Consider the following 24926-nt stretch of genomic DNA (forward strand, 5'->3'; position numbering starts at 1 on the left):
GGCATGGGGGTGGAATTTGTTGGACTTTAGCATTAAAGACTTGAATCCGAATTTTACATTTTCAATATTCTCCCTCTTGAAAACATTGTTGACAACATTGCACCTCTGACAACTTTTATTTCGTTTTGACAACTTTTATTTCATTTTGCACTTGATTATTGCACAAGGATTTTCAGTCTTATCTATTTTCATATCCAGTCAGTGTCGGGAGATACGACCTTGAATTTTCCTTGTCAAGATGTCACATTCCTTGAAATTTCTCATTTTTCGCACTTAACATTTCAACTCGACAATTTCCTTGTCAACTTTCTTGACAATTGTAATGGACTGCCCCTTTACTCAATTTTTTTCAAAATCTTACTATGAGAAATTTTGTTGTACAGCTGCTATGTATTCACCCTGTGAACTGAAATGTAGTCGTTTGATGTTTTGTTGTTTCCTGGTGCGTTTTTGTTTGGAAGTTCTCATTCATAGATAATACAAATATACAAGAGCAATACATTGACAATCATGAGCAAATTTATACTCTCATTTTGCACCAACTAAACATTACAATAAATTATAACACTGGGTTACTTTTTCAGATTTTACTGCCCTTAATACACAGTGCATTCAGTTACAAGTAAGAGATACACCACCCAATTCCCAAATCTGACATGTATTCACAACTTCAGTATAAATCAAATATAAACAAGGAACCTGTCATCACAGTGCCATGAAAGTCCAGTTACTGCAATGTGTTTTGCTGTTGATAGTCCCAGCAGTGTGCTGTTGATTTCGTTGCAGTTATTAAGAAATCCAATACACACTCCAACTGCTAGCAACAATGTCCATTCTTAAGCCTTGGCTGCGACTAGCTCTTTGGGAACGTTCATCGGGTAACTAAAGATATCAGTCCATGCACTTTGTTGTCAGCACAAACACAACCTTAGCAACCACCAATGTCGCTATCTGCTGGAATCCCGCGACTTGAGGGGCTGCGCACTGGAAAAGTATGAGCGGCCAGCAACTTATTGACCCTGCGCTGAGTTCTCAGCAGCACACTCCACCCAAGGCGACGCATATAACCACTGTTCCAAACTTGAAGTTCGCTAGACTGCAACCTTTCACCTTAGGATGTGACCTGAAATGAGACTGAGGCGGCTAATACATCTGGTACAGGTGCAATACGACCCCCTCTGCGCAGTCCTTGGATAGTTCGAACTCCTCCAGAATGAAATGCGTGGCTTACTAATTACAGCTTGTTTCCACTAAACAACCAAACACAAGTAGAATTACTTACTGCGACTTGAACCATAAATTCCCAGCAAAGGCTCCACTAAGATCTTTCAAATCGAACTCCACAGTTCTCTCACACAGCTGAAGCTTGTTTTACCTTTACTCCAAGAAATTCCCAGGCTATATCTTTCAACAGTGTAGGAATTGTTGGCTGTGAGGGATTATGTCCTCAAGGCCCAAAAATTCCAGAACTAACTTCCAGAAGTTGCCATCACCAAAATAACCATTTCCAAGACACCTCCATCTGCATTAAATGCTCTTATTTATAACTTCATTTGGACACAATTACCAACGCACTGCGAATGTGTGATAAATAACTTCCTTTTAAAATATCACTTACCTCCTAAGTGAATAAAATGTACCTTTTGAAAGTAAAGTGACTTTATAAATCAATGTACTTTAATTTAATAGTCACTTTATTAATTTAAACTCCCTTTTTTCTCTGAAAATGACCCCTTAAAATAATATAATAATATTTTGACACTTAAGGTCACTGTTTTATGCGCTCTGGTTCTAATGAGCTATAACACCAAGGTTGGAATTAAATATAAGCAACCTTATTCGTAAAATAACTAAAATAACTCACTAATGCACCAAACTGCGAAACCTTGTCAGCACATATCGGAATCAAATTCCGATCGAACTGAAGTGATCCTGATGATGAATAATAGCAAACGAGGTCGATTGGGTGACTTACTAAAAATAGACGGCTTCTCCAAGATTCTTGGAGACCAATCTAGAGGCCAAAAATCACTTTGGAAAGTAGCATATAACTCCAATAAACCAACTGAGCTCATCGAAAACATCAAATTACTCATCTGAGCAAGTTGATGTGAACCCAAAGTTTCAACTGCTAAAGCTTGCTAGAGAACCTGAAAAAATCGGGGACATTACAGTCCGCCTTGCCCAAAGATTGCTTGTCCTCAAGCAATGCCAATACAACCCCCAATCTTCTGACTGATCCACTGAAACTAAGAATAATCCCGCGGTCCCAAATCAGTCTAAGAAATTTGCAGCACCATCTATGGGAAGCATTGTCTTGCAAGGTGCCCCAATCAGAGACATCCTGAAAACCTCCAACAAGAAAAGTAAAAACATATTGTGTAAACTCATTTATCTCCTCAAAAAACTGATCTCCCAAAGAATTAAACTGCAAACAATAGGAATAGACTCCAAAATGTCCACATAGGCTCTCACACTCTTGTCAACTACAGAGCTGCTCATCAAAGCGATCTCAGTTTTCCAAGTCAAACTCGAAATGGAACGACTATGCTGGAACTGTGTTCCTCTGATCAAAACTGGCAAACCTACATCCTCAAACTGCACTGTCATCTCCTGGTTTTCCATCAGTGAATTATCATCAAAACCAATACTGAAAATCCTAAGTGAATTGAGATCTATCCCATGCAGTATAACCTGCCAAGGTGCCTCAGGGAGATCCTTATTTGAAACCCCATTTCCTAACTCGATCCTGGGCAATAGGAAATGAAATCTGGTCCACCTCAAAGGGTGACCCTCAACATCTCTCAACAAAATGTCCCAGAAGGGATGCCAATCAATACCTGTCCGAAAGTCGGTAATCATAGAGTCAACCTCAGAATCATACATCATGACAATGACATTCGAATCATAGACCGTGATTTCCACATCGTCACCTAATCTCCAAGTGTCCCGGAAAGAAACTTGAGAGCTCCTACCAATCCAACTCACTGCAATCAACCAATCACCATCTGGGGGCATGTATAGTGACATCATGTGACGACTGTAGTGTCTAATGCTCCCACAAGTAGAGATGGAAGGTAACTGAGCTATACCCAAGAAATCCTCCACAACTGTCTGCACAGATGACAGGAAATGCTCAAAAAAGTAAGCAAGATCGAAACTAAAAACTGCAACATCAAATCGACCAAAAGCCAAGGCCTAGCCAAAGTTTCCCTCCAATCCACTTGTAACAACTGTAATGGTCTCCTGTATATATTGAAATAAGGGGTAACAACAACAATACTACCACACTTTAAGACCCTGTCACCAGGAATAAATCCACCATGCTGACGCTGCACTACTTTGTCACCTTCTACAATCCAATCACACCAAGTCTCAGATACTTGTTTTTGTAGGCAACTGACTGGAATGAACAAGGTGAGAGACTTGCTAAACTCGGACTCATCGCCTGTTATCGGAAATATGTCATACTAGTGCGGACCCATATGCTCCATACTCAATTCACCTTTCCCTGCCATCAATGACATAGTCAAAACCTGAGTATATGGGCTAAAGGTAAACTGATAAACACACCTCAATACACAATTGAGGTGAAACACTCCTGCCTGTACCAATGGACTATTTTATTAGAATATTTAATTATATTTTAGTCACCGATATTTAGTTCCTTGTTTAATGGTCATTTAGCTTTTTAGTTAATTAGCTTTTAAGCTTTATTTAGCATTTAGCTTATTCGTTTTAGTTAACTAGCTTTTAAGCTTTATTTAGCATTTAGCTTTTTAGTAGTTCACTTTAAACGACTTGTTCTAAATTTAGAATGTCGTCTTGTAATCTCTCTATATATGCTTGTATATTGTTGAATAGATTATCCAAATATTGAATCATTCATTCAATTTATTTTTCATGGTATCAGAGCGGGTCAATGGGATTCTTTAAAGTTTTGCGAATTTTTTAATAAAAATTCATGGCCTTCTTTCTGGAATATTTTCGAGATTTTTTTCATTGTTTTTTATAAAAAAACGATTTTGCTTTTTTGAAGGTTTTTTGAGGGTTTCAAGGGTTTCTGGTTCATGGGCGAATTTCTTTGTGCTGGGCAGCAATTCATGTTTTTTTAGGGTTCTGGAGATTTTCGGGCCTGCAACCTGGGGTTTTTTTTGAAGATTGAAAATTTTTCCTAGGGTTTCTGCAATTTTCGACTAGGGTTTTGACCCTTCAGTTCAAGTCGATTTTTTTTTTTGGTTGCAGATTCTTGGTGGGTTTTTCGAGAGATTTTTTGGGTTGGTCTCAGATTTTTCTGGGTGCCTCGTTTTCCGCACCTCAAATTTTGTGCCAGGAAATTTGCCTTGGAATTTAAAACAGTTCACAATTTCTGCTATTTCTGTGGACGTTGGGATATTTGCTGTTTTTTTGGGCACCATTTAAGTTGTTTTAAGTTTGCAGAAATTTTTTAATTTCTGGATTTCTTTCAAACCTCGAAATTTGCACCTTAGAATTCGTGCCAGAATTCTCCTCCAGGGTTTCAGATTTTTTGTGCAGCTACTTCTATTCTGATTTTTTAATCAAATTCTTTTGTCTCATGCTTTCACTAGGTTGACCTCGTTCAACCTCCATTTTCGTGATGGCATCTTTGACCAACATCATTGTTGGAACACAGTCAGAAGTTCAACAACTACCACAACACCTGGAAACAGTGCATGTTCATGATATCTAAATATCGTTGCCTTGATCAGATTGATTTAGGCCAGACCTTGTCCTACAGGTCCCAGGGTTTTCACATTTTTTTTTCTCAAAAATTGTTCGCAAGGTTTAGAATTTTTTCCTTAAAAATTATTATCTGTCATCTGCGAAGCTTGCGTGGGCTTTCTGATATTTCGCCATAAAAAATCATGGGAGGTTTTGCTTGATTTTTTTCTCAAAAATCAGGGTTTTACCACGTGATGTCTGGTATTTTACCACGTGATGATGTCTGGTGTTTTCCCGCATGATGTCTGGTGTTTTCCCGCATGATGTCTAATGTTTTACCGCGTGATGTTTGGTGTCTTACCACGTGGTGTTTTGGGTTTTGCCATGCGAAGTTTTAGGGTTTTGTTCGATTTTTTCCACAAAAATTGTTTCAAGGGTTTTTACCATTTTTTTTCCACAAAAATGATGATTTGTATCTTCAGTTTTGGAGGGTTTGCCGATTTTCCTCAAAATCATGGTTTCAGGTTTCAATTTGGCTACCCAACGTCAGGTTGGATGGATTCTGGTATTCTTGGTCATTAACACTTTTCAGATCCAGGGAGGGTCTCCACCGCGACAAAGTGTTATTTTCATTTGTGATCAAAAGATCTGCAATGTCTTCTGTAGGGTAGTTAGTAGATAGAATGACCATTAAGGGAGGGTATTAGAATATTTAATTATATTTTAGTCACCTATATTTAGTTCCTTGTTTAATGGTCATTTAGCTTTTTAGTTAATTAGCTTTTAAGCTTTATTTAGCATTTAGCTTTTTCTTTTTAGTTAACTAGCTTTTAAGCTTTATTTAGCATTTAGCTTTTTAGTAGTTCACTTTAAACGACTTGTTCTTAATTTAAAATGTCGTCTTGTAATCTCTATATATACGCTTGTATATTGTTGAATAGATTATCCGAATATTGAATCATTCATTCAATTTATTTTTCATATTTGAGTGGTCATGTGAATTCCACTCCGTGCTAGCAACAACAGAAGATGACTCACACATCAACATAGGAAGTTCAATTGCATCAACATTACCAACACGAGTACCATCCATCACCTGAATAGTGGTTGGATCAGTGCTAAGGTCCAGCGTGCAAAACTCACAGGGTATCATGTCCTCCTGATCAGACTACCAAATGATAATCTCAACAGTACCCATGTGAGACCCGGTACCCAATTCTACGCTGATGGCTGAACCTGTAACCAAGTCTGATGTGTTTGAATCATCAATAATTCAATCTACCCAAAGTGGACTTCTGTAGATATGAATGATGCCCATTATAGGCGCATAAAAATAAATACCAACTCCTGTCAAGCTGCTGGTATAGATCAGAACAGCACCATATAACCTGTGAACCCAATCCAAAATGGTATTCAAGGTATCTCTACGGATCAAAGAGGGTAATAACTCATCATACTCCCTTCCTCTAACTCCAAAAAGGCGTTCCAATCTCTCCTATCCATGTCCATAACCGCTGCCCCCTGTTAAAGATAGAAGCAGAAAGGTAAGACGCGTAAATCTGAAACTTAGAAATTCTCACAAGAACAAGATACACATAATTTTATCCTGGGAAAACCCTCCACCCGAGGCTGAAAAACCCAGCCACACCAAAACCAACCTTTATTATTGGCACAAATCTGATACAATGCTTTCACTTTGACAATCAACGGTATAAGCCAAAAACTTATGAAAATGATGGCTTCTACCATATATACGACATATAACCTTTCTATAATATGAAAAGATCACACATAAATTGAACACACAGAGACAATACAAAAAGACTGACGAAGATGCAACGATTTTGAAGAAGATATTGTTTCTCCAAAAAATCAACTACTATACGAATAATCATCAACACATATATATATAAATTGTCCTTCTTAAGAATTACATCGCTCACACCAACAACCTGCAAAAACACTCCTCTTAAAGAAGAACAAGTTCACGAAATAGATAACTCAAGACGGAGAAAGGCGGAAAGGTAAGACGTCATAAACTCGGTGACAATTACAAAGAAAGCCGTAACTCCTCCTGCGCCGATCTGAGTCACATAGACGAAGACACAAATGAACACCGACGAAAGCCACATGGATGAAGACACGAAAGAATCTCTTCCCGGAAGGAATACGAAGAGAATAGGAGAAGAACCGACGGAGATACGGAGCATTCAAAGGTGCACAATCAAGAAGAGCGGAGACAGATATGAAAAGATCCGCTGCCAGCAAGGACGCAAAATAGTGACGGTGAACAACTACATAGAAGAAACCAACAGATCATAAGGAAGACGAACAACTGAAGACAATAGCACAACCATCGCAGGTAAATAAAATCTCCTGTAGCGTACGCAGACATTAACACAAGTAGTAGAGCAATAGTGTGGTCACAAGTAGACTCCTCAAGGAAGTCTTTCCCTTCCATTGTTTTATCAATGAAAATCTGCACATCACCAATGAAGAGTTTCGTGAACCCCTCACCTATAGTGAATGACTCTAACTCCATATACTCCTTCTCAACTATATGGCAGTCATTACCCTTATTATTACCCTCAGACAAGGTAATAGGTGTTATCATAGCTGAAATGGTCCCATCAACATCTGGATTGTCTCCCACCTGAAGAGGAGGTGATACCTGTAAACCCCACATGACCAATTCTTTTGGAGTCAGTTGTTCCCTGAACTTCTCAGTCTTCAACTCAATCAAACTTATTGCAAAGTCATAGGCTGTAGCTGAAATATGCAACTCTATTCTCCAAATGTCTAGCAAATCAGACCACAACTGCTCACAAATAGTATCATTCTCATCCAAGATCATGGACAAGATGTCGAATATATTTGTCTTCACCTTGTTAGGGTGACATTTCGTGATTTCAGCAATGAAACGTTGAAACATTTGTAGAATTAACTCATCATAGTGAAGGTCCAACATAAGGACAAATGATCTAGTCCTTGCCATAATGTCTAAATTTTTTTTCCTTCTATTAAAAGTGGGGGCTTTGTCATCATGCAACCCATGAAGACTCTCCACAATCAGTTGTAAGACTTCTTTCATTATATCATCTTTGTAAGGAATTTCAGGAGCTGTAATTCTTATAATTTCACTTAGGCAATTAGAAATAACTAGTCTTACCTCCTTTTTCGGGTGTCTCAGCAACCTATGTTCTCCCAAAGAGTTCACTGTTGGAGCTATTGCATTTTGGATCAGTTGAGAGGGTGACTGTTTCACCTCTTGCAAGCACTCTGCCATTTCCTCCAATGAGCTAAGAAGACCATCTTTTGATAGAGATAAGTGTCCCAACTTCTCTCCTGCAATAGACACCCTTTTACCTAACTCATTATCACCTTCCGAAGTAATTAGAACATCCTTCATCGTGACCTTTTTAATTTCTTCATTTTCGTTGGCTTTTTGGATTTGGACACTGAAGAAATCCTTTTCATTAGTCTCTGATTTCGTTTTAAAGATGGTTCTAAACCAACCTGGATGCTCATGCAAGTACTGAAGATCTTCTAGCAACTCTTCGTAAGACTTCATCTTTTGATCAACCCTTCAGGTGGCAGGATACACCTGCGCTGACTATGAGAAATTTTGTCATACAGTTGCTATGTATTCACCTTGTGAACTGAAATGTAGTCGTTTGATGTTTTGTTGTTTCCTGGTGCGTTTTTGTTTGGAAGTTCTCATTCATAGATAATGCAAATATACAAGAGCAATACATTGACAAACATGAGCAGATTTTGTAGCTTCCTAAGTTGAGATTGGTTGAAGACATGCAATTTTTGGAAGAGTGGACTGTAATGCTCCCTTCCTAACCAGATGGTTTGGATTGCTAGTCTATTCAGTTTGGTTCCTATAGGGCCATAGGCTAATGAGTTAGGATTAGGGAACTTTGGAGGTAGTTTGTCTAGTAGTTTGACAATATTTAATGTGTAGTTGAGATCCAACTATTATATTGAGCATAACACCCCTTTCTGTGGTGATTTTGTGGTAGTCTTCCAATAATTACTATTTTTAGTAAGTTTTGGGCACTGATTTGAATGATCTGACTGAGCCAGCTGGTAGGGTTACTATTTTTAGTATAGTTGGTGGATACAAATTTGATGATTATCTCATCATTTTATGTAGTCCAATGGTTTAAAATAAAATAAAGACAATTTATTAATTAATAAAGCTAAATTAAAGATTCAACTTTGTCATTATTTTAATTTATTTAATGAAGGGACTATAGGGCCAGTTATAAATTGAAAGATTAATTCTTATAAATGAATGGGGTCTTTATATTTGGATGCCACATTGGGAGATTAAAAAGTGTTTTTTATTAAATTAAAAGCAAAAAGTGAAGAGGGTTGATTTTCCTGGGAGATTTATAAAGGCACTTTTGTGGAGCTCATTTCTGATGCTAAGTTTGAGATTTGATATTGCCATTTCTTTTGGAGGAGCTTGCTCTTCTTTGGTTTGTGAGGACGAAACACTTTGCAACATTATTGAGAGACATATTCTGGAGAATTTCTTGGTGTTTTTTATACAGGAAACACAGCTGAGCTTCAATGGTGTTTAATTGATCTTCTTCTTCAGTTCTAGGTTGCAGATTTTATTTATATTTTGCTGATAGGAGGAGAGTTGGGAGGTGTTATTGCTGTTTGTTCTTGGCATTGGTTGTCTGCACAATCTCTCTAGCGGTCCGTACTTACCTAGGGCTGGTCGTACTTCATCTGGACTGGGTGTGAGAGTTCAAGAGGCTGGTCAATTTAGGTTTTAGTGTGATTATCTGCTGTTTGCAGGCATCTTGAGTATTGTCTGATTTGGTTTCTTCATGCTGTCTCAGTTGGAGGAGTTTATGTGTGACGCCTAGGGTTTTTGGGTGATATTGCTGCTGGTTATTGTTGCCGCAGTCCCATATTTCACTTTACCAGAAAATGGGTATGCTGTATTTATTTTCGTAATCAGTTTTGCCCAGCTGGGTATCTCCAGTTTTCCTTCTAAAATGTACTTTGAGAAATATAACTAATTATAAGCATGAAATTGCAATCATTTCATTTGTAGTTTCTGTTATAAAATTGTAACTATTGCAATATATCTCTGCTCTTTCTATTTTTCTATTCTCTCTATCAAATATTTTCAAAACATATTTAAAACACAAAAAAAAAACAAAGGCAAACAGGTCTGCATACTACAGGGAATTTGACAATTTTTGCTACTAGGAATATAATTAGCAGCAAGACTCAGACTTGGCACAGTCTAGTGAAGGTTTTAAAGGTATCTCATGAAATCTAGTTTTACACTATATAGAAGACTAAATTGCAGTTGATCTCATTATCTCCATTTCCATCAATCAATTAATGCTCTTTTAAGTTGCCTAGGGTTTGGTCAAGTTTAATGGCAATCATCTCAAGTTGCCCATAGATATCTGAATCTTTTAGCTTGGGGAAATGGAACTTTTGACAACTAGATAGTGCAATCCTCAGAAGCTCTTTTGTATCTATTATGATCATAATACAACAGAATTAAACTCTTCTTCTAAATCATTTAACAATATGGAGGAAGATTTTCATTCTTTCAATGTCAACACATCTGGATGTTGCATTCATCTCTTTAATTTCTGGGCTTTTTGTGTACCCATTGCAATTCCAACATGGTTTAGTGTTGTAGGTACTTCTAGTGGATGTCTTCCCTGTGCCTCAGGTCCATCAAAAAAATAAAAAGGTGCAATTTTTCCTTTTCTAACTAAATTACGAAGGGTGTGAGCAACAATGTTGTGTCCAAGTAGTTCCTTAAAGGACTTGGGACTATACTTTTGGCTCAGGTTTCTATGCATTGATGTTTTCTCAATGATTTTTGTATATATAGATTCTTTGTCAGTAATACATTCGCTGGCAGCTGATTTTCTCGTTCTTCTACGAATTTTGTTGGGATTGTAGATATCCAGGTCACCAAAAGAAGTTGCAATGCCAAAACCACACTCATCATCAAAGGATGAGCAAGATCTGTTTTAGTTCTAATCGGGTGATCTAAGCAATGGGGTCTCCTCAAAAGAGTATGCATCTGAAGAAACTAGCCCACTTGTCTTGTATGAGAATCTCTCCCGTGGAATTCCTTTGACTGATTACTTTTACCATCTTGCCTTACATATGAAGAACAGGGAGCTCCACAAAATTTCTCATGTACTGTTAAAGAATCAATGAAATCGTCTACTTCTTGAGCACTTCTTTGTACCTTCGTCTGGTTCTTCAGTTTTTCCTTACTTGAACCTTTAAGATCATGAGATTTATGATAGAGTCTTATAGTATGGTTCCCACTTTCATCCAAAAGGAGCTCAAGACTATCTTTTTGTTAATTCTCTCATGAAGATTAAACTAAAAAATCATCTATATGCAATCCATTGAAGGATTTCGTCTCTAATGAAGCTCTTCAACTAACCATTAATCAATCTGAAAAGTTTCAGTTGCAAATAAGAATTTGACTCTTAGATTATTCAATTCTAAGAATTAAAATCAGAAACAATCATAAAAATATTCATCTATTAACTAATTTAAATTGATAAAACCAAAAAAAAAAGAGTTACTAATTAATTTCAATTGATAAAACCAAAAAATTAATTTATAAAAAGTAACATGTAGGACTCTAGGAAAAGACTCATTGTCATGTACTCAAAAGTGGAGAAATGGCTTTTTAACAATATGAATTGTGAAAATCTAATATCATTAATCTTTTTTAATAATGGTGGAATAGTTATATTTTAACAAAATATGTTATGTGATTGTCTTTTTGTAAGGTATTAAACACAAGCTTAAGAGTGGATTCTATAGTTTCAAATTAATTTACATTAATTTGTATTTAGATTTTCATATTTCAATATCATCTTATTTACATTATAAATAATTATCACTAATAAATGTAGCTTTTACTTTCTTAGCTTGTGTACCCTCCAACATACTATTCAAAGTATATTTTACTATTGGCATAACCATTGCATCTTCTTTTGGTGCAAGTGCTAATATTGTGGTTTTTAAAAATTATACATGCTTTTATAATTTTGTAATGTTTTATACATTCAAATGCTGCACTTTTGGGTTAGTCATTAAAATTGCTTACTATGGTGATGGACCCAGCTTGTGGCCTTATGTATACACTACTTCAGAAAATATATCTAACACCGATTCAAATATAGAATGAGAACGAAATCTAGAAAGTTTAAGGGAATAAATAGCACTCTTGTGTATAGCAGTTATCCTTGGTAGAGGCTGCACGAATGTACACAACTGAATTTGAGTCTGTAGCGTGTGTAAAATAAAAACAAGAACAAGATATGCCAAGAATGTTGGATGAAACTTATATTTGGGAATAATTTACAATCAGTGAGGTTCGGAAAGGTTGAGTGTGTTCAGTTTGATAAGGGCCACAGGCAAGCTGCAGGCTGGTCCAAATAGGATTAATTAATTGTAGAACACAACCAGTTGCAACTGGGCTTTTATTTTTTCTATTAAAATGTGCTACTGAGAAATGCACATTTTCTATTAGCTTGTTGGAAAAGTGCACTTTCTATATGTTGAACTAGTGGCTTATATTGAACAAATAGGAAATGTAAACCCAACTTTTACTTGGAGTTTATAATCGTTAAAACATGAAAAACCTTTATCTTTGTACAAGCAAACTATTTGATAAATAATTTTGGAAATTTAGCTTTCAAAACATTTTCCAACTTTGTGACGATGTTTTGGCAGGCTTTCTACAGTTACTAGAGAAGGAAAGTATCTGCAATCTGATGTCCCCAGGCAGCTGGGTTATGGAGCCATGGTTTATGTGCGACAGTCAATTGTTGCAGATGCTTCCAATTATCTTTCACGGGCTGTCTGTATTGCTGTGAGATACAGTGCTGTCAGACGTCAGTTTGGATCTCAGGCTGGTGGTCCTGAAATTCAGGTACAAAATGACAATACTTTTGATTCTTTCTTTTTCTTATGTTAAACAGCTAAATGACCTCCTTATTATGAATGCCATTGTTTGGTCAAATCAAATGGGTCCTGACTCAGCATTTACATCATTAATATTATTATTTTGATTGAACACATTTTAAGTTGGTTCTTTAAGTTCATCTGGATCTTGAATAGATTAGATCACCATACTGAAATGCATGATCTAGAGCATCCTATTTGCCACTGCAACTTGGGAATTTATCTATCTGTTGGAACACATTAGAGTGTTGGTCTTTTACGTTTCTCTAGGTTCCTTGGAACTGTATAAACATGTGAGTTATATTGGTTTAAAAATTAATATGTTTGAAACAATTTAAGCTGTTAGTGCATCTTCCTTTCTGTTAATTGAACTCGATTTTCACACTGTATTATTGATTGTGTTTGCGAAGTACAAAGTAAGTGAAATTGAGTTGTTGTGATTGACTTATCTATATTGTAAAGTTATTTTTTTTGGTAGCAGTGTTTATCTTAATATTCTTTCATTGCATGTTCCATTCTCTTGTGCCTTTTGTGGATGTTTGATAGTCTATCTTACATTTTCACAGATCCAAAATATCCATTTCTTATCAGATTATCAACACATTGAATGTGTTTTTATAACATCTTTTCCTGTGCATGATTGTAGTTCTTCTGAATTCGGCATCAATGCTCATCCTAATTTATTATTGTTTTGGTCTCCGTTACCTGTGGATCTAGAAGAAAATCATATGTTTTTTCCTTGTTTCCTTCTGTGTGGAAAATTTAATTCTAACTTTGACAACAGCTCTACGATAATATGTTCTATTTGATTGCAAGCAAATGAATGAGAGAGTTTTAGGGTCATCATTTGTGCAGACTTGTTTGACATCAATAGTTTGATAGCTGATAGTGTTAAATTTAGGCAATCAGATGTTAATCTAACTAATTAAATTATAATCAGACTGAGAATAAGCAGAAATAACAATAAAGCACACGACACAAGTCACAAATACCTTGGGAAAACCTCCCTCTTGGAGGAAAAACCGAGCATCAAAGATTCAGATCAGATCCTTTATTTATAAGCAGATTACATGAACAGTATATATCAGATTGCTTATCTGATTGTAGTGCCAATCTAGGGCAGATTCAAACCAAGTATATGCAGCTGTAGTATATCTTTAGAGTGAGCAGAATATCGACATCACTCGGAGAAGGAGATTGCTGAAGTATAGGACACCACTTTGCCCAGCAAGCTGCCCAATGGATTCGCTCAATGATCAGATAGACTTGCAGCAGTCTGAAGACTTAGATCGCTTTCTATTCTTCCAAGTTCGCTGACTAAATTCACATAAGGCTAACGGCTTATGGTATGTTTTCTTGATGAAGATAATATTATGTTTGAAGTGTGAAATGAATCTTGTTTATATGCAAGATTCATGTTCAAGTTTTCCCCAAGTTGGCTTTAACAAAATTGCTGCCATTTTACATATTTTAAGTTTACCCTTTTTGGTGCCCAATTTGGGGCCTACATAAATTGCAAGTTATACCACGTTTCATTTTTGGGCCCAGCCCTATTAGATATGTAATCGCTTAACCTTATTACAATATGATTAATATTTTAATTGCCACTAGGCATCAGTAAAATATAATCCGAACTTAGCTATCCATTTTCAACAGATAGCACCAACATAGTCAACAGTAACCTCTATATACCAAAATTGTATCTCAAGTGACTATACTCACCATATGAAATAGGAGGTTTGTAGAAGCGCATAGAGGAGAGAATTTCAGGGTCAGCATGTGTGCAAACTTGGTCAACATTGGGAATATGCAATTCGAAAATAACACCATGTATATGACTTATCCTTTGTATAAAAAAGAATTAGTGTTCCACATAGTTTTAGAATTGGAATGACAGGGAGCTTGGGGATGATTCTCAAGGATGACAATTTTTTTCCAAGTTTTTGGGATTGCAATGCAAATAATATATAATATTTGAAAAATTAGTCATAAAAAAGCAATAGAACTTGCAATTTATCATTCGTGTAAACACAATCAATTGAACTAACAATGCATTTCCATTGAAAATTGAGAATATAATATAAGGGTTGATATCAGGTGGTTAAAGCATTGGGTTCTCATTGTGGAGACCCAAATCCAAATCCCCATAGTGACTGACATCTAAGATGGAATTCTAAGTGGTAACTCCTGGTCTTTCATTGTTTCGATTGTAGTAATAATTTCTAAGTTGTTGCTCTAAAGGGCTACGTATTGTATGCGTAGTTAAGTTTTTGTATTAGTTGGTTCAAATGCTTGTTTGAACTATATTCTTAGACTATTAGGAATATTATTATTTTTCTTCTGAATATCAATATATTAAATTTCATGATTTCATCAAGTTTGCAATAGTAGTACAAAGTTTCAAGTACAATGGGTCAAGGTCCAAGTGACCTAATCATTTGTTGCCAAATGTTGTGGCATACTCCTCGTATTGCTAGAACTGCTTGACTCATCTAGCTCCTCCAATCGGACACTAGCCAACCTTGTTTGTCCAGCTTCTTCCTCATCAATTTGTGTTGGCTCCTCTTGGTCTACATCTTTCCATGCTACTATACTCTTTATTTCCTCAATCATTTTGTTTTTGAGATAGTAATTACTATGTACAACTACAAGCTTCTCCACTCTCCTAGAGGTAAGCCTATTCCTCTTAGTGGATGAAGTTGTATGTAGGCTACTTCCTCTCAACAAGCAAATTATAAACTTGTGATAAGAGGCAAATAACTAGTATGTTTATCATTGATGGAGGCCAATGTTAATACCAAAATTGCATCGGGGCCTCTTGCACCATGGTTTCCCTACCTATCTTTGTTGTACTCACATAGTCCTTGAATGTGGCAAAATTTGGTCCTTTCATGCTAGATGATTATGTAATCCTTTCCATTGTACATCTCATTGGTTGATTTCATGAAGTTTGTTTTCACTACAATGTCTACGATAGGGACAATTCTACTAAACTTTTGCACACACCACTTTGAGTGCAATGCATAGGAAGACATATGTAGCTAATGTGGCTACAAAGCTATTTATTTGGGAAGCTCCTACAAAAATGGGAAATTCTATGACAAAGCTGCTAGTACTAAGTGAACTCATATTGGCTAAAGTGGAAGACAAGCCTAAATGATAGGGTTGAATGTACACATATTCTCAAACTACAATGTGGGCTCTTTGTTTTGTACAACGACCTTCATTTTTTTTGAAATTTTTTAGTTTCTAATCCAATTGTTTAACATCAAACTATGATACCGATTTATGAGATACAATGCTTAGTTGATGACAACATAGAAATCTGAAATTTGTATGCAAAAATGAAATTAAGTGTTCTTAATCTTGGAATGTCCTTGAAGAGACTTGATGGATTCAAATCAGCAAATAGAAGTATCAGCAAACACCATTATTGCATCACACAATATAGGATTTACGCGGAGAAACTTTTGTAGGAGTAAAGCTATACCAAGAAGAGAGGCCAAGAATGTATTAATTTTGAAAAACAAGATTATAGTACAATCTTACTGTTAAAATAAATAGCATCGGTCGGATGAACCAAATGTCTAATTGGCCTTACGGCCTTAGACATTTGTCTTGTATTTATCCGTAAATCTACCCTTATTATTCTGATCACATATAGATATATATTTATCTATGTAACCATTTATTTATTGATTGGTTAATATTATGATTAATATTATAATCAATATTATGAATAATTAGTAACAACCTTGCATTACTAATTATTCATAATATTAATTATATTATTTCATTATTGACATTACTGATTTATTGTAAATGATCGCATATCATTATTGGTTTGGTTGACCTATTATGTTTCATGATAACCCGACGATATTATCATGGGTAATGCGTTTGTCGAAGGTTGTTGACGTGACTCCACATAGGAGTCACGACTCCTTGAGGAATCATGTCTCCACAAGGAGTCGTGACTCCTTTGTGGACCACCATTGCATATAATTGCCTTGCTGTCGATGGAAGCAAAGTGATAAGAAAGACAGATAGCAGATCGACATTCTATTACAGGTGAAAAAAGAGACAGCCGTGGAAGTGATAAATACTTGTGTGTGAATTACGTTTATTCCATACATTGTAATCTGCAACTACTCAGATTGAAGGTGAAGTTGATGTAATAAACAAGAGCAATCAATATTGTTGTAATAACATACAGCATTCTATATTATTGCACGTACAGCAGTTGACATCTTCGTTAATAATTACTATATTATAATTAAAATTACCTATATATAAATCTGATCCACTTTAACACTTAATTCCATTTTCCCCTTTGCCTTTTAATCTGGCATAACTTGTTTACTTGTGAACAATCTCGACACATCCAACTCTATCCCATTTCTGTAAGCCTGACTACCAAATATGATCCAAGGCACCGCTTTATAGAGCCAAAACCAAATATGATGCCCAAAATGCCTCTTTGCATTTCCAACCTTTGGATTGCATCCTAGAGTGTGAAAGGTCATCACAAATGCATCTGAAAGTCTTCGTTTGGATACTCCCAAGTGGAGAACTTGGGAATCAAAAAGGGCATATCATAGGATGTGAAAGGTCTTTGATGTCCACAATATAAAATTTTGGAACTCTAGAGTTATCCACTCCTTCCCAGGCACTGCACTTGTAGGAGAAAGTTTAATTTATTATTTTTGTCTTCACAAGCCATTTTTACAATTGTCAATGGACCCCTCCTTCCTTATGAATGTATTACGAATAATAGGTGGGATAAGACATTACAAATTAATGTACAAAACACTACACTTTCCAAGGATTTCGGAAACATGTAAAATGACATAGGATTTATAGGGTAGATGGCACCTAAATCCTAACAATTTGGCCAATGTACTCATATGTGTCTCAAATGCTTAGAGCATTAGTGTTGTCATATCTAATCATCGTGAATATCAGGGATACAATGGGGGTTATGTGTTTGGGATCAAAATGAAAAAGTGTTTTTCTTCACCACTTCTTTTACCTTCATCCCTTACCCTATCTTGCAGTTGGCCTAGTTATTCCATTCCCATGTCATGATCACTATTTGCAAAGGCTCCTGCAACTTAAGTATTCTTTTCAATGAATTATATAGGATGCATATCTGGTTTCAATAGGTTTGATAAATTCCGTGTTGGAGAATTCCAAATGTAATGTGCAGTGTGCTGAAATATTGTTATTGATGTAATTAAGATTGATATTAGTCAGTCATAATCAAAATCAATATCAAGACCGGCGTGAAGATGTTGACTCCATGTTTATTTTTGGAGACATACTGATCTATATATATATCAAAGGCATTGAAGCAATACATGTCTATCGAAGGCATTGGAGGAATACAGGTTGACTCTAGTCGTTGTTCGATGACAATGCAAGGCACATTATCACTGCCCGATAACAGCAATAATGATTATTTTGATAACCGATCATTGGCAGATTACATACAAGTTGTTAATAAAAAGATGGCAGGTTAAAAGTCATATGAATATAATAAACGATTTACTATAGATTAGTTACCACATTAGTCAACAATCAATTAATAGTTGACTCATTCAAAATGTGTTAATGATAAGGTGCAATGAAGTCTTAGAAAAGCAAACCAAGGGATGTGATTAAGGTATATGATTTCTGTTTGTTATCAAAAGACTTTTTTAAAGTTGTCTTCATTCATGAACGGTTACATAAGACATACATAAGGCAGATCGAAATTATTTTGTGATTGTTCTTGAAAAAATGAGAAAGGTGTTAACAGCGAAGACCAACATTCAGCGAAGACCAACATTCTGTGCACCATCAGTAAGAGAAATTATTTCAGATTTGTGAAGGATTAGAACCAGATTATATGTATAGTCTTCGATCAGACTAGTGGAGGAATTATGTGCATTGAATCAGACCTGTAGGAATCATATGAAGAGATAATACAGCAGAGTGGTGATCAGATTTGTGGAATTAATAAGCAGAGATTAAATAGAGATTGTGAACTCTTTTTGACAGATTTGTAGCACATTCTAGTGAAGAATCATTGCAGATTTAGAAAAGAGTTGTGACTCTTGTAATCATAATTTGAATGAGGGGTTGGTGCCTCTATCAACTGTAGAAATAATACTTTCACATAATAATATATTTAGGGTTTTTTATATTTACATTGTGTACTCGTGTTCTTTGGACTGGTATTGTTAATAAAGTTGAATTCTGAAAAAGTGTGTTATACTGATTCAGCCCCCCCGCCACCTTCCCATTCTCAGTATAACTGTGGGACCAACAATTGGTTTCGGAGCCGGCCTTTCAAACTAGTCTAACCAACTAAAAGGAAGATCATGGCCAAATCTAATGGACTCTCTTCAAGCAAAGCTCCATTGTTTGAGGGAACTGACTATACATTTTAGAGTTTGAGAATGGAAACCTTTATAAGCTCTTTGGGGTATGATGTCTAGCAAGCAGTGGTGAATGGATATAAAGCTCCAAATCACTCATTAGATGCAGCAGGGAAGAAAGCATATGAGAACAATGCAAAAGCAAAAAATATAATTTTGTGTGGACTAAGTGAACCAGAAATTGTAAAAGTGATCTGCTGTGAATCAACAAGGGAAGTTTGGGATAAATTGAAAAACATCTATGAGGGAGACACTAAGGTGAAAAAGGTGAATTTCAAAGTCATAGAAGAGAATGTGAAAACCTCAAAATGATGGATGAGGAGAACATTGCAGCATTCTTTCTTTGAGTTGACAAAGTAGTCAATACAATATGAGGTCTAGGAGAGGAAATAGATGAACCAGTAGTAATTCAAAAATATTAAGATCACTTCCTGATATATTTGATCCTAAAGCCTCAGCAATAGAAGAGATGAAGGACTTGGACCAGCTATCTTTGGATGAGCTACAGGGAACTCTTACAACCTATGTAATGAGAACTAGAAAAGGAGATTCATCAACAGGGGAATCAGCATTCAAAGCAACAAGGAAATTGAAAAATAAGGAACCTTCATCAAGCAAAAACTCTGATGAAGACATTGACCAAGAAGTCTCTCTTTGTAAAATCCCTTACTGGAATTTGATTGCAAATGACCAGTTTGTACAGGAACATCTTATTGCTTAACCGTTTGAACATGGAAAGGCCTATGCATTTATTTTTTGATTTAACCGGTGCAGCATTAATCCTATGAATTTATGATATAACCAGTGCAGCATCAAATCATATTTCAAGTTTATCCATATTCTTATGAATTATTGAAATACATTCTCGGTACTTATCATCGCAGAATGGCACCTGTAATTCAGCTGTGGCTGTCTGTGTCATCACGCAGCTAATTGCCTTTGAGGAGGTTTCGGTTCTCACCGTGAAGCATATCAATGGCGGCCTTCCACTTCAATCTGTTTCGGAACGAAGAACACAACGTTTGGCGACCCCATCCAGTTCAACTAGACAATTCACGATCCTTCACAAATTATCACATTTTTGCAGTGGTATTTATGCACACACCCGATATCGGGTTTCTGGGATCTTATGAAGACTGCGAACGCAGTTTAGGGTTCATTTGGAACTCCTGGCTACTTTCAGGCTAATCCCTGCTGGATATAAGTATATTATATTACACGGAATGATGTTGCCTTCCGTAATGCTTCTGCGTGTTAACTGCGGCACCATGCAAATGCCCGAAAATGATTCTTCTCGTCACGGGATATAAATGCAATGTCGTCCCTTCTCTGCAACCGACACTCACTTCCCAAACTGGGGCAATAGAAATATGCGAGTATATTTGCAACTCACGATAATGCTAAGCACAACAAAATGCACCAACATCGATCCCAATACTCTGCTTCACGCAGTTTCGACTCCACCAATAGGCTAGTATTACTGACGAAAGATGTAATACTACAGTTCAGTTCCAGACGCACTATTTTAATTCTTCTTCCAGACGTGCCTTCCAAAGCTTCCGCCATGTCCCTTTATTCATCGATGAAGTAGTTTCCAGAACTACTTCTATTCATTAAGAAATAACCATATTAATTACTTATATTAATCCTCAATTAAGAATATTAATATAAAAAGTAATTAATATAATGACATATATATTATATTCGTTTGGGTTCATTTGGGGGACATTACAGTCTCCCCTGCCCAATGTTGCTTGCCCACAAGCAACTTCAGTCCAGGATGTTGAAGAACCTGCTCATTTTCCCAAGTAGCATCATCCAATGGTAAACTCTGCCACTTAATAAGATATTCTCTAATTGTCCTATTCCGCAAATGCCGGTCTGGAGTGTCCAGAATCACTTCGGGTATCATTTCTAATTTGCCTTCTTCATTCAGTGGTGGTAGGTTTTCTGATATTGTCACCTGCTGACCAAAGCCTTTTTGAGACATGAAACATGAAATACGTTATGTATTTTGCTTCCTTCAGGTAATTTCAATTCATATGCTACTGCGCCAACTTTCCTAATCACTGAGTATGGCCCATAAAATCGAGGCTTCAATTTTTTAGTCCCGCTCCGCTTGAGGGATGACTGCCTATAGGGTTGAAGTCTGACGTACACCAATTCTCCAATTTCAAAATGACGTTCAATCCGCTTCTTGTCTGCATAAATTTTTTGTGTATTTTGGGCACATTGCAAATTTTCCTTAAGTGCTTTCAAAATATCTTGACTTTCCTGAAGCATGTCATGAGATTTGGGAAACATTACTCTGATCAAAGACTAGATCAATAAAGGAAGACACATCATACCCATATAGCGCTTTGAAAGGAGTCATACCGATAGATATATGATATGTAGTATTATAGCAATATTCACCCAAATATAGCCAACGGACCCATTCTTTTTGATGACCAGACACATAATTACATAGATAACCCTCAATCCACTTGTTTACTATTTCAGTCTGTCCATCGGTTTGCAGATGATAACTCGTATTGTGATTTAACTCAATACCTGTCAATCTGAAAAGTTCTCCTCAAAATATACTCAAAAACCTGCTATCTCGGTCACTAACGATATTTTTTGGTAAACCATGTAAACGGAAAACCTCTCGAAAAGACAGTTCTGCGAGTTGAACAGTTGTGAATTCTGTAGTGATAGGTAAAAAGTGTGCAAATTTAGTTAATCTATCAACCACAACAAATATACAATCTTTACCTTGGGATTTCAGTAAACCTGTGATGAAATCCATGGATATACTTTCCCATTTCTGATCTAGTATAGGTAGTGGCTGTAATAAACCGGTAGGATACGTTTGTTCTGCTTTATTTTGCTAGCAGGTGGTGCATTCCTTGACATAGCGTAGGACATCGTTTTTTAAGCCTTTCCAAGTGAACCTTTCTCTCACTCGACGATACGTTTTGAAGTACCCAGAATGCCCTGCTAGGGGAATATCATGCATAGATTGGAGAATTTTTTCTTTTAACTTCGATCTTGGAGTTGAATAAATCCTGTCTTTGTAATAAATAACATCATTAACAATTTTATATTTATCATCCTGTATATTACCATCTAGCAAATCACATGCAAAATAATCTTTTGAATACTCGACCAACAACAAAGATTTCCAATCAGCTGTTACGACATATAACACATTGATTTCAGGCCTTCTAGATAGAGCATCAGCAACAACATTATTTTTACCTTTAACATATTCAATCTCAAAGTCATAAGCTTGAATTTTACTGATCCACTTTTGTTGCCTGTCATTTAAATCTTTTTGTCCCAAGAAATATCTCATACTGTTATGGTCAGTTTTCACCACAAATTTGCTACCAACCAAATACTGTCTAAATTTTGTCAATTCATGCATGATAGCCAACATTTCTTTATCATAAATGGAATATAATTTCTCAAGTTTATTAAGTTTCCCGCTTTCATAAACTATAGGATGTTTGTTTTGCATTAAAACTGCCCCTATTCCATTCCCAGAAGCATCACATTCCAACACAAAAGGCTGATTAAAATCTGGGAGAGCAAGTACTGGACAAGAACTCATTACCTCTTTAAGTTTCTCAAATACCTGTTGAGCTTCCTCAGTCCATCTGAATGCCCCCTTTTTGGTAAGATCTGTCAAGGGTGCCCCAAGCTGTGGAAAACCTTTGACAAATCTCCTGTAATAACTGCATAAACCAAAGAATCCTCTTAACTCTGTAAGGTTCCGTGGTGGTGGCCACTCCAAAATGGCTCTTATCTTCTCTTGATGAACCTGTACCCCTGTTGCACTGATCATATGCCCTACATACAAAATTTCAGTCATTCCAAATTCACATTTAGATGCCTTTGCATACAATGATTGTGATTCCATAATTCCAAGAATTATGTCAATATGTTTCAAATGCTCTTCCCAAGTTTTGCTATAAATCAATATATCATCAAAGAATACTAGCAAAAATTTCCTTAGCTGTTTGTTAAAAATATGATTCATACAAGACTGAAATGTTGCTGGAGCATTTGTTAGGCCAAACGGCATAACCAAGAATTCATAATGACCATAATGACAACAAAAAGCAGTTTTATGAATGTCTTGTTCTCTTAACTCAATCTGATGATACCCTGATCTCAAATCAATTTTAGAAAAATAGATAGCACCATGCAATTCATCTAACAATTCATCAATTCGAGGAATTGGATACCTGTTTTTTATTGTTAAGGGATTTGTAATCAATACACATTCGAAGAGTTCCATCCTTCTTTTTGACCAACGCTACAGAGGATGCAAAAGGACTAGAACTAGGTTTGATGTGCCCCATATCCAATAATTCCTTAATTGCTTTTTCTATTTCATCCCTGAATGTTTTAGGGTGTCTATAAGGAGTAGTAATCACTGGTTTAGCACCTTCTTCTAATTCAATAGTATGTTCAAAACCTCTATCAGGTGGGACTCGTGGAGGAATATCACTGAAAACCAAATGATGTGAATCTAACACTGTTAATAAATCATCTTGATAAGATTTAGATTCAAAACCTGATACCTTGTTGGAGATTAAACATTGTGCTGACCATGCCACATCTCCATGTCTAAAAATAGCCTCCATTCTTTTAGCACTGACAATCCCGGGGCCACTGTTGGACATACCACGAAGGACTACCTTCTTATCATCAATTTTAAAAGAGAATTCCATTCTTTTAAAACTCTGTGTATAGTCATCTAATGTTTCCATCCACTGTATGCCCAAGACAACATTAGTATCAGCCAGATCAATCACATAGAAATCATCAGTAACAGTGTAATTGCCAAGAGTGATATTCAATTTAGGAACTTTAGGAGTGCTAGACAAATTAGTTCCACCTGCTACTCTAACATCAAATCCTTCATGTGTTTCTGACTCAGTTTTCTGTGACGCTCGTTCTATGTTAGGATCAACATTCTCACCATCCTCACTGTCAGACATAACCTCAATATAATGAATTTTTCCCTTCCCCAAACATTTGTGTCCCAACTGCCATGCTTCCCTACAACTGAAACATAGTTTTTTCCTTCTGAGTTCTTCCCTTTCTTCTTTATCTAGCCTGTTTTTTGGGAAATCATCTTTGTTGAAATGTTGTTTGTCTTTTTCTGGTTTAGGAGATGGTCCTTTGTTAAAAGATTTTCCTTTTGAAGATGGTTCCAATTCTCTTGCTCTTTTGACAGCTGTTTGCAAAGTTAGGGGGTTTAAGGATTTAACCCACCCTTTGAGGGAATCAGACAATCCATCTATAAATATCACAATCTTGTGTCTTTCTGAGATTTAAGTAACTAAGACAGCCAATTTTTCAAATTCAGATATATATTGTTCAACAGTTCCGGTTTGCTTAAGTTGAGTAAAATCCTTAAGATGTAATTCTGGATCTTTAGAATCAAACCTATCAATAACTTTCTTAGTGAACTCAACATAAGTGCCTATCAAATTATGACCTAAGGTTATTTGTCCATGATGCCACCATTCATGTGCTACACCGTCAAGATGTAACGCAACATATTTAATTGCCTCTTCTTCCAACATAGGATTTAATTGGAAGTATGTATCTAATTTTTGCACCCAAGCCCGAGCAGTTGTCTTACCTGAACCATCAAAATAAGGAATGGACATTTTCCCAATTTTTCTTTGTAATTCACTATTATTTCCTCGCTGTCCTCTTGGCCTATGTTTCATTTTGACATCTAAATATTCTCTAAATGTCATTGTTGATCGGAATTCTTCATCGGAATCTAACCAATCCTGATGTATTTCTGCCTGTATTTCTCTTATT

General features: G+C 36.1%; 1 protein-coding gene across 1 annotated transcript in view; it reads left to right on the forward strand.

Moving 5' to 3' along the window:
* The window catches only part of LOC131075658 (peroxisomal acyl-coenzyme A oxidase 1), a 211182-nt gene that overhangs the window by 38347 nt on the left and 147909 nt on the right, over nucleotides 1–24926 (forward strand). The window contains exon 7 of the mRNA XM_058012499.2: nucleotides 12442–12640. Coding sequence (XP_057868482.2) covers nucleotides 12442–12640 — 199 coding nt within the window. The remainder of the gene's footprint in view (nucleotides 1–12441; nucleotides 12641–24926) is intronic.

This window comes from Cryptomeria japonica, chromosome 6 (genome assembly GCF_030272615.1).
Source record: "Cryptomeria japonica chromosome 6, Sugi_1.0, whole genome shotgun sequence".
Classification (NCBI taxonomy): Eukaryota; Viridiplantae; Streptophyta; class Pinopsida; order Cupressales; family Cupressaceae; genus Cryptomeria; species Cryptomeria japonica.